Source organism: Diabrotica undecimpunctata, chromosome 3 (genome assembly GCF_040954645.1).
Source record: "Diabrotica undecimpunctata isolate CICGRU chromosome 3, icDiaUnde3, whole genome shotgun sequence".
In the NCBI taxonomy this organism is placed as follows: domain Eukaryota; kingdom Metazoa; phylum Arthropoda; class Insecta; order Coleoptera; family Chrysomelidae; genus Diabrotica; species Diabrotica undecimpunctata.
In genome coordinates, this window is record NC_092805.1 from 147,149,823 (window position 1) to 147,161,787 (window position 11,965).

Here is an 11,965-nt window from a genome sequence, read left to right on the forward strand (position 1 = left end):
AAATACAAATGGATAGTACTATAACCACGTGAACTGAATGACGTGACTGAACTAATAACTACGAGAATAGAACAATTGTCACAGAAAGCTTATGAAATAAACCCTCTATGTAGTAGTTGCTCTGAGTTATACGCTTATACGTATTATAGGGGGAATTTGGTTCATATGGAGCAATCTCAAATGTTTTATCACATTTAACTAAATAGTCAAAAAGAGATACAAAGTATCACTAGAGAAAAACATATTTACCCGTAAAGTATGATAGCTAGCGCAATTTTAATAAGGGATACATTATCTTCGGTAAAAAAAACGTATGTATTTAAAAGATATGTAATATTTTAATGCCGCTGATAACCATTTTTCCATCCTGTATTTTTGTGGAACTTGATGTTCATGAAATTTGATGTTTTATCAATTACGTTTTTAATGAATCCCTTTAATATTTTTATTATGAAAAACTTTGTTGCATATGCAGGACTGGAACTCTTCCGATTTTATCAATTTGAACTAAATTTAGTTTTGTAAAGAGTTATGGCAGTATTCCTGATATTTAAAGTAAATCAAATTAATACTCATACTCTGATTGTAACATACTCATTTCGGCAGCGTATATCCATCAATATTTGAATGGTTTTTTATTTTGTGACATTTTTTTTTAGAGAAAATCGTTCAAACTATAGAAGGAACTTTGAGTTGTTAAGAACAGTTATTTTCCAAGGATTTCTGTTACAGATGTAATCTCGTAATGCAATAAATTACATAGAGAAAATTGTGTTTGATTTTAGTGCCGAAGTACGGTGCACTTCATTGTAAAATATGCTGAAGCAATACTAAATCAATTGGAAATTTAAATTTTATTTTTTATATTGTACATATACACTTGGAAGATCACTGTTCTTCGGCACTCACTCCCCAACCATGCTTTCAGTATAAAAGAGACTAGTAATATAAAACTATTATTTATAATAGTAAAACAAAAAGTGAAGTGGTTTGTTAGATAGTCAGATATAAGTTACGCAGGCCAAACATATTGCCTGAAAAAAATTAAGGAAACCTGTGACAATCACATCAAAGGAAATTCTTTTCTCTCACTCTGATTAACGAAGATATCTCTGCCAAAATCAGTAGAGCAAACCTCAAACCAAAATAACTTAGCCAGAAATTGGATCGCTATGCAATAACATATCTTGATAAATACAGTGCCTGCAGTTTAGTTGGGTGGATCGAGTAGCTTGACAAAACTGTTACCGGTCCCAAGCCCGGATAAAGGAGGAGGGGGTCTACAGCCAGGTTAGCACTCTACTGGTAGACTTTAAAACCATACAGCTCATAGAAACAGGATTATGCCTCGGGACAGGAAAGATTTTATTACGACGACTAACGCGAGAAAGAGGACAACGAATTTAAAGAAAACCAGAAATATACTTCGCATCGGTACTTGGAACATGAAGTTTCTAAACACAAGAAAGCACGAAATTACAAAAGAGCTTGTAGAAAAAAATATAGACATTGTGTGCACTACAAGAGACGAAGAAAAAAGGAAAGGGTCAAATTATGCTAGATGACTATCTGATGATTTACAGGGGTGTTGCGAAAGAAACCAGAGCCAAAGAAGGACTCGCTCTGTTAGTACACAAAATTTTTTTAACCCAAGTACAAGAATGTAAATATACCTCTGAAAGAATAGTAAATATAAAACTTCTACGAACACCTTCAGACTGTAATAAACGAGACCCCAAATGATGAATATATAATCATTATGGGTGCTTTTAACGTCCGTGTTGGCAATGATATAGTTTCAAGAATAAAACAGCGATATAACGAAAATATCAGAAATGAAAACGGAGACCTTCTAACGGACCTCTGCAGCATAAACGAGATACGTATTAATAATACATTTTTCCCTTACAAAGGACAATACAAATACACTTTTAAAAACAGTAGAGGACGAAGATCTAATATAGACTATATCCTGTCGAATAGAGAGTTACAGCCCTCTCAAATCTTGGATGTAAGAGCACTAACATCAGCAGAAATGGAAAGCGATCATAAATTGGTATTGTGCAAAATCCGAATGAAAACATATATGTGATAACAAAACACCAGAATACACCACAAAGATAAAAGTCGAAAGCTTACAGGATGACTCAACAAGATACCTATTCCAATAAAGAATAACCGAAAAAGCAGAAATACATATATCACAGAAAGTGATGAGTCGAAGAAAGCTGGACAAAAATTAAGTCTTAATATCTTAGCCTCGGCCAAGGAAGTTCTTGGTGAAAGAAATAAAAATAAATCGTTCCCAAGGCGAAGAACTCCATGGATTTGTATAGAAGTGGAGGGAAAATGTAAAGAAAAGAAAAAAGCCTACCTGAAATACATATAAAAAAAACACAAAAGGCATACCATAATTACAAGACAATTATTAGAAACGAAACACATGCACTTGTAAGAAAAATATAAAATGATCACTGGGAACGCTTTTCGAACGAAATGGAACATGATTTTTACGGTCTGTAAAAGGAAATATGGCGCTTCAAAAGAGGTCAAAGAACGGAGGTAAAGGAACTAATAGAACCAAAGCACATAGAAAAGGATACGTGGATTGACTAGGTACCTAAAAAAAGCTATATGCAGAGGAAGAACAAACGACGCTAGAACCGGAAACACCAGAAATTACCACAAATGAAGAACTTAATATAATTGTACAGGAAGTTCGGAAAATACTTGAAAACCTGAAGAACAGAAAAGCAGCAGGTAAAGACGGGATACCAAACGAGTTACTGAAATATTGTGGAGCAGCAATGACAGAACAATTAACAACATTAATTAATAAAATTATAAAACACAAAATACCGGAAGAATGGAGAACGAGCGAACTAATTCTACTATTCAAAAAAGGAGATAAAAAACAGCCAGAAAACTAGAGGTATAAACTTGTTCAATACTATGCTAAAACTTACAACTAAAATTTTACAAGTGGTAATAAATCAGAGAATATGTTTAGCAGATGAACAACGGGGTTTTTGATCGAAAACATCTACCAAAACAACAAAATGGAAGTCAGAATAGATGGACAACTTACAGAACCTATAGAAATAGGCAGCGTAATAAGACAAGGGGATTCATTGAGCCCCATGCTCTTGAATTTGATCATGGATGAAATCATCAAAAGCGTTAACAAAGGAAGAGGATACCGAATGGGAAACAAAGTCATAAAAATACTCTGTTAGGCAGACGACGCAATATTGATAGCCCAAGATGAAGATAGTCTACAAAGACTGACTGGTCCACAGATTTAACATAAGAGCAAAAGTAGTCCGTAAACAATAGTAGTCAGCAAAGAACCAACCAGATGTAAAATAGAAATTGATGGCATCAGTGTTATTAGTGAATTACATTGTCTAGCTATGGAGACCTGGACAAAGTGAGAAAGCAAGTACAAAAAGCAAATAGACTGTCAGCACGCCTTAATAACACTATATGGCGAAACAGACACATTAACACTGAGATGAAGTCAAGAATTTATAAAGCCAGTGAAAGACCAATAATGACATATGCCATATGCCAATAAGAGATCGAAAGAGAAGTGAAGATATTAGAAGAAAATGTAACGTACAGTATATAAATGAATGGACACCAAATAGAAAAAAAGAATGGAATAACCACATAAGTAGAATGGAGGAGATCCGTGTCGTCAAAATAGCAAGAGATAAGTCACCAACAGGCAGAAGAAGTATCGGACGACCATGCAAAAGATGGGGTGACAACCTTTCATATAAGTATTAATCCGCCAATAAACAAGCAGCATTGCTTATAAAGAGTGAATATTAGATACAGTGAATAAATAAATCAATAATGTGAAGAATATGGAAGATTACAGAAAAGACATGCTACTTTTTAACATATAGGTGAACAAAATATCATTCTCAAGGAAAATCGTCTTGTTGCCCACTCAACAACAGATTTTGTTTAAATGATAAATTCGTACAATTCTAACTGAAATAACTGATATATGAAGAGTTGTATTCAAGAGATAAATTAATACAAATCATGAGTAATATGCAGGTGTTACTGTTATTATGGCCAAGCACATAACCTGCAATATCTACTGCACATTTAATACTTTACGAAAAGTCTTAAATGATGATTTCCAAACTCCTGGTATGTTAAGAGCGTAGGCGCAAAATTTCGGGCCAATGCTTTTTAAATGCATTCATTTTTTTCGGATCCTGAGAAAACTAATAAATATTTTTCAAAAATTTAAACGTAGAATGAAAGATTACATTATTACCAAGGGCCGAAAGTCTCTTAGAATAAACAAAAAGTTTCTTTGGAATGAGATATTTGAAATTAAAAATCACACTTAATTTTCCCCTTTTTTCACTCCTGTAACTTACTAAAATAAACATTATAGAAGTTTGCAGGGACTTTCGGCCCTCGGTAATATTGCAATCTTTCATTCTGCGTTTAAATTTTTCAAAAATACTTATTAGTTTTCTAAGGGTTCGGAAAAAATGAATGCATTTAAAAAGCATTGGCCCGAAATTTTGCGACTACACTCTTAAGACTTTAAGAAAGAAAGGTTTTCCTGGATTTTAATAGTTTTTTGGTTGTTCTGCTCTGTTTCAAGGAAGATTTTCCAGGATTTCAGTAGTTTTTGTGGCTGCTCGGCTCTGCATAGGATACACCGCTCCTCTGCGATTTGTTTGATGTTCTTAACATGTTCTACGGGTTGGGGGATATGCAAGACCCGCTGCGTTATATAGATTTATGAGTGGCGACTCTCGTGCATATCTTTAGTACCGTACATGTTTAATTTAGCGCCATATTTACTTATTTTATCCAGTCTTGTATGCAGATACGGGACCGGTCCAGAGTCGCTCTGCGTCAAAATTATCTCAACTAAATTTTTAATTTGAAATATTTTTTCTACGGCGTACAGATTCTTGGTAAATCGATTTTTTGCGTTTTTACCCCCTACAGGGGTGTTTTAGGGGGAAGCCCGGGGGTTAAGTGGTAAACTTTTTTGCATCTTTTTTGGGGTTGCAAAATTAATATTCTTGGCAAAATTCAGAACTGATTAATTCAGACTGAAATATTCAGAACTCTTGGTTGGCCTATAATGGTATTCTTTGAAGGGGAGTATTTAAAATATTTCTTAACAGACCGTAATTGGATTTTTGCGGCATTATGACAATATCTGTAAAATAGATTATTTGTAATATTTGCAAACAAATCGTAACGGCATTTTATAGTAATCTTAAAGCGGATAATGCCGGTAGTTGAACGGCCCTGGGTGGTAAAAATATAACGGAAATTTTATTAACCACGGTATAAAACGATTTCTTAAGAAATACTTGGCAAAAATAAACTTATATACTGAGTGTTATACAAAATTTAGTAAAATAAATGAAATTTAAACAATGTAACGTACCTATCGGCTGTTTGACAAGTTGCAATGTTGAAAAGCTACCAGGACAAAAATTAGAGATAACACCTTGTCGGACTTTTTAGTAATGATTGTAATGAACAAATTTTATTAGGATTTTAAATTTAATATATAAATAAAATCACAAACGTTTTTATTTATTTATATTAATGAGTTTAATGAAAAACATACATGTCAACATGGCGCTTAAAATCCAACAACATTCACACACAGTGCGCATGAACTTAAAAATTAGAATAGTCTATCCAACATATTACTTGTAATACAAAAAATGTTTCTGAACCTTAAAGTTTAAATATTAATAGTAAATTTACTTATTCCAACAAATTTTAATTTAGTTCAATTGTTCAGTTTTGTGCGTTGTAAAATAAAATTTGTTGAAAATTACACTTTGAATACTTTAATTATTTATATATTACGTGGAATCATACAAACTTGAAGGATCCTCTGAACAATGTAGAACCCAATGCTATTTCGGATCCCACACTTCACTCCTCAATTATTATTCAAGTTTATTACTCAAGTTTATTAGTTTAAAAGCTCCTTTTTTTAACCCTGAATATTGATATAAGGAATGATATTCCAAGTGTAGCTTTGGTCGGAGGAGAACATTGTCTTGGTTTAGAACCTTCTTTAAAATAGCGAGAGAAACTTCCCTTTTTTATGATGGATAGTCCCGAAAAAGGGAATTAGATTTTCTTTTATGTGAATTACAATCTACAGTTTTTTTTATTTAATATTTTGAATATTGAATTGAATTATTGGGACATCGCCGATGTTCTCTTGCCAAATGAACATAGCTTTCCCTTTTTAGCCTGTCTACGTTCGGATGGACACTTATGAATATTATAAAATTAAATAAAATTCAGTTAATAGATTTGGCATGTTGAACTAGCAATAAGAACTAGTTAATCCACTGCATTATATTGAGATAGTTTATACTTAAATGCAATGTTTTTTTATTTATTGTTTTATTATTTTTAGGTCACCCCACTTGTCTACAATTTACCAACAATATGAAAATTTTCGTGAAAACCTATCGCTGGCAGTGTATTGAATGCAAATGTTGTTCGATGTGTGGAAATTCAGATAATGATGTAAGTGTTTTTTCTGCATAAATGTTTTTTAATATTGATTCATTTTTCTACCCGGCATGTAAGCTTTTACTTCGTAATAACTAAAGCACAATATAATCATAATAATGTCCCAGGAAGAATCGCGAAATGAGCAAAAACACATAAACCCAACACAAAAAGACCACCAGAAAGACTCCCGAAGAGGTGGTATGACATCTGGACATCAACATGATAGAATAAACAGGACCATGTCCTATAATGATAATAGGTCCGAACAACCTCCGTCCTACGTATGTAATGAACCTGCAAGAAAATTGAGGCTTTCGAAATTTGGCTTTATCGTCGAATCCTAAAGATATCCTATACCGACCACGTTACTAACCAGGATGTTTTACTAAAAATGCAAAAAGGAAAAGAGTTGTTAGCCACAATAAAAACAGTCAAAATCGGTTACCTCTGTCACATAATGAGGAACAGCGAAAGATATGGGTTGCTGCAATTAATTCTACAAGGAAAAGTAGAAGGAAAACGGGGACCATTAAGGCCAAGAATTTCCTGGCTGAAAAATCTACGTAAGTGGTTCAATACAACAACGACTAATCTTTCAGAGCAGCAGTTTGCAAAATACAGATTATCATGATGGTGGCCAACATCCGAAACGGATAGGCACTACAAGAAGAATATGTCCTACAATAAAAAGAACAAGAATCAGTAGCGTACGGAGAATTTTCGACTGAAGTTTCTCCGATATGAATACACTATTTATGTTTTTATATTAAATTGTTTTTGTGTTAATTCTTAATGAAGGATACTTGTTTTAGGATCAGTTACTGTTTTGTGACGATTGTGATAGAGGCTATCACATGTACTGCTTAAGTCCTGCCTTGGTAAACCCACCAGAAGGATCTTGGTCGTGTAAGCTGTGTATTGACCATTTTAATAAATAGGGGTATTCCGATTTTACTTATATTTTTTATCGATTCGTTCGTTTTAACTTTTGATTATATATTTTACGAAACTATTTTACATAGGTCCAAAGTTGTACTTAATTGATTTCCCTTGAATTTTTAAATATATACCAAAAGCAATAGTGTTTTTTTCTTTCCTTATCTCCCTTTTGTACGGTAGAGCAACGTAAATTAAACCTGGATGGGAAGAAAGGATGTCCAACAGTTGGGTGTTAATGTAATTAACATGAAAATTAACCCAAGGGGAAGTTTAGTCTTGGAATATGTTGGCGAAGAATTCCAGGTATAGATACGTTCACTATACAACCGACGCTCAGGTGTTCTGAGGACACAGCGGCGAGCTTTGAGACGTGGGTCTACAGATCGTTTATGACGAGGATAGGTACTGAAGTTAGAAAGAATAAAGAAAATTAATCATACTAACTCAAAAAAAATAGACAAAAAATTTAATTAAAGCAAAATGGCACCACCTTGTCTTTTCTGTGAGGGACAAGGAAAACTCTTAAAACCAGAATACATATATTTTCAAACAACAAGAAACGATAACACTTACCTGATATGGTCTTTCAGTAAACTAAACTTTCAGTAAACTTGTTAAACTTCATTTCACGTTAAGTACGGAACGTTTGGCTTATGTAGATCAGTGTTGCCAAAACTCCTAGGCACGTATAGTTGCGGATACGTACAGTTGAATCCAGAATAATGCATTATAAATATTTGTTTCTTTAATAGACAGATATAGGTATGTAATTATTATAGGTCTGATAAAAATAGTTAGATTTTATGGTTTAACACTACATGTTTATTAACGCTAAGAGATAAAAAATAAATGCAACTTTTATGTCAGTTGCTTGTAAATAATTTACAACAATTATTTACATAAAATTTTTTCCTTGTATATAACATGCATTCCCCTAAATAACAATGCTATATGATTTGAAATTTTTCGCACTGTTATCTAATTTTCACTTTGTGCCAGACTATCACTTACGTACTTTTCGGATTTGGCACTTTGTATCCGCCGATTTTCACATTATAACATAATTTACTCACTGCTTATTAACATCATCCTTATCATTGCTATCACTGTCAACAGTCACATTTATTACCACAGGACCAATATCGTCCACCAACCCGTCAATAACCCAAAATTTTTGCTCTTCCTTAACAAGTTTACAATAGTTTTTCCAGTTGTACACTGTTACTACAACAAATGCATTTCTTATTAATTGTTCCATTGCGGCGATATTAAACTCTGTGCTGTGTGAGGCAATATGTCTTTTAACTTGACTCCATACTTTTTCAATTGGATTCAACTCACAATGGTATGGAGGTAATCTCAGAATGGTAACATGTTCCTCTTTGCACATCTCGTCGATTTTATATTTTATGTATTCTTTGAATGTGTTTACGACTTCAATAATCTCTGATTTTAAATAATCTTCAAAAAAGATATATTTCTCCAGTAACCATGTCTTAATTTGATCTTTATGAAACGCTTGTGTCAGAATCAATTCTCTCCTCGAATGGTACGAGGCGTTGTCCATCACAACAGTTTTGTCTGGAAGATTAGGGAACAGCATTTCCTTAAACCATTGTTTAAATATAGGACCATCCATCTTATAATAATAGTCCGTTGAGCTTTTTTAGCTAAGAACCAATAAGCAGCACATTCCACAAAGCCGAATTCACTACCCTCATACACTACAACAAATGAGGGGCCTTGTGTCGGCTGTAGGGCTGTTGATAACCCCCAAACAAACGCATCCCTGGCTGAAGTCACCGAGAGGTCCTTCCATTCTTTGAGAACACTATGTCCGATATTCACACAAGTTTCATCCAAATAAACGACGGTGTATCCTTGGAAACGAAATTTTTTTATCTCACGCAAATACTGATGTCTCCATTTCAGTATATCGGGTCGTTCCATCATGGTCGAATGTACTCGTTTGCAAAAAACAAAAATCATTTTATGGAGTAGTCTCCACATTATTGTGCGTGACATGTTTGCTATATCTTTGAATTTTTTAACCAGTGCAAAAACTTGTTTAATGTCGGCGGTAAATTTTTAAAGAAAAAACTTGATTTTTGCGCATTTTAGAAATAGTACTAGAACCTACTCCCGTCATAACACTTACTTTATCGATTAAACTTCTAACACTTTCACCACTCTTTAAATTTAAATTTTCAATGAACATTAAACTTCTAAAGAATAACTTCTTAACAACCACAAAGCTTTGTTATTATTATAGGTACGAGGTACGAAGATAATTAGTTTATAATGACCATGATTCTAATGACATGTTATATTCTCACCGAAAAATTGTTAGTATAATATAAAATAAAATTATCTTTTATGTTCAATGGACAATTCTGATCAGTTACGTTAAAAAACATTCATTTTAATTCATTTCTGTGAAAAAGAAAATACAAATACATCTCAGAATCGTGCTTGTGGTCGTCATGGCATCTCACGTTCCGTTCTTAACGTGAAACGCTCTATAGCAATTATTTATTTATTAAAAAAAAAGATTCTCAGATAAATTATTAAACTATAGAAAATTGTTACTGGCACTGCATACTATCACCAAATAACACTACTGCAAAAGATACACTAGATCTCCAAATATGTTTTTAAACACTCAAGCATCGCCCATACTGACTAAAAATTACCGACGAACAGCTTCGTTAACCAGACGAAAAGTGAACTAAGAAAAGATCCCACGCTAAGAGCATTTTTGAGAGTCTTATTTATTTTAATAAACCAGCAAATCGCTGGTTTATCTTAATTCAGAACTCTGCAATTATTTTTAAAATTTCTATAGGCAAAAAAGAGAAAAATGAATTGAAGAGAGACAAATAACCATCACCGGTATTTGGAAAGCGTAAACATACACTTTAAAGTTTGTTCTCTCGTTTGAAATTCTAAAACGCAAAACTTCAAGTGTTAATAGGAACTTATATAGATTTTTATGATATACAGAGGGACTACAGTAGTACAGCAGACATTTTCAATAAAACAAGTAAATCTGGAGATTCGGAAGCCTAAATCATTACTTAGTACAAAAAAACTGGGGTAATTGTTGAATCCATTTGTTCTCATTAGTTGGTTCTTAACAATACTGAAAAAAATTACCCATAAATATATCGAGCAGAGAAAGAGATTGGTATTCTATCGTGGATCGAACTGCAGATCTCAGATAGAAAATAAACAAGGTAAGACACCTTTTTGGAGATCATACGAAACTTAAATCCACCAATCAATTAAAATAGTTTATAAAACGTCAAAAGTATGCCCTACAATCCGGTTGGGTAAAAAAGAGATGTTTATGTTTGTACGGTTGTGGTTTGGTATTGGATCCGAGGTTGCAGATTTTAACTTAAGTTTAAAAGAAGAGACTATTAAGAGCTGTAAGGGTCAATGATAAAATGATAAGCCCAAATAGTACTTCTATGAAAACATTCCATAGATTAGTATGGAACAAAACTAACTAAAGAAAACAAAAAAAAAAGATCTTTCAGAGCATAGTGCTGAAGATGACTCTATATAGAGCGGAAGTATGGTCAATGACACCAATAATACGGAATAAAATAAAAACAGTTGAATTGAACTTTATGAGAAGATGTCTAGAAAATAAAATAAAGGATAGAATAAGAACAGAGGAAATATGGAACAGAATGGAAGTAGAATGCTTAATTAAAAAAAATTGGAAAACACAGCTCTGCAGTGGTACTACATGTACCTACAAAGAATGTCGATGATGACTATGAGAATAGAGTGCTGTGGAGTACGGAAACAGCGAACTCATAAAAGTAAAAAGCCGAAGACGAAACAACTGGTAAAACCATGAAATACAAAGACTCACAGGACAGCCTTTAGATAGATCAGTAGTAAGAAGCTATAATAAAAGAGGTATGAAAACCATCTTTACCGCACAACCTATAGGAAGACGCCCCCAGGCTCGTCACTGACAGATATTGAGTGACAATGTGAAGAAAGACAAAGAGATAAATTATTGTTAATACTCCTCTCAAAACAGCAACATAGGGCAGAAAGAAATGGAGAGGCTTTGTGAAGGAGACCAAAATACCTAAAGGATTATTCGGCCATCGAAAATAAGTAAAGTATTCCTACTTCTGTTACATCTTTATCTATCGTCTTGTACAAAATTTACTTTAAAATTATTACAATTATCACAAGCGAAGATTAAAAAGGCAGCAGAGGAAAATAAAAGAAAATGCAACTAGAGAGAAAAAACCCAACCAAACAGCTTGAACAAAGGAAAAAACAAAAGAAGAATCCTGATCTGAATAGATAACTTTCACGTCAACGATACCAAGTAGTGGAAGTTTAGAAATGAACACTAAAGAAGAAGAAACTGCCGAGTGTCTCATCTGCGAAGAAACTACAAATGAAGATTGGGTCAAGTGCACTACTTGCAAGGGTTGGGCATACTTGATCAAGA

The 11,965-nt window shown here is 33.4% G+C and overlaps 1 protein-coding gene across 3 annotated transcripts in view; it reads left to right on the top strand.

Moving 5' to 3' along the window:
* d4 (double PHD fingers d4) overlaps positions 1–7,621 on the top strand; it is a 55,028-nt gene extending 47,407 nt beyond the window's left edge. For all 3 annotated transcript variants that reach the window (XM_072527085.1, XM_072527086.1, XM_072527088.1), the window contains 2 exons: positions 6,440–6,552; positions 7,353–7,621. In XM_072527085.1, coding sequence (XP_072383186.1) covers positions 6,440–6,552; positions 7,353–7,478 — 239 coding nt within the window. In that variant the 3' untranslated portion in view covers positions 7,479–7,621. The remainder of the gene's footprint in view (positions 1–6,439; positions 6,553–7,352) is intronic.
* Positions 7,622–11,965: the final 4,344 nt, after the last annotated feature.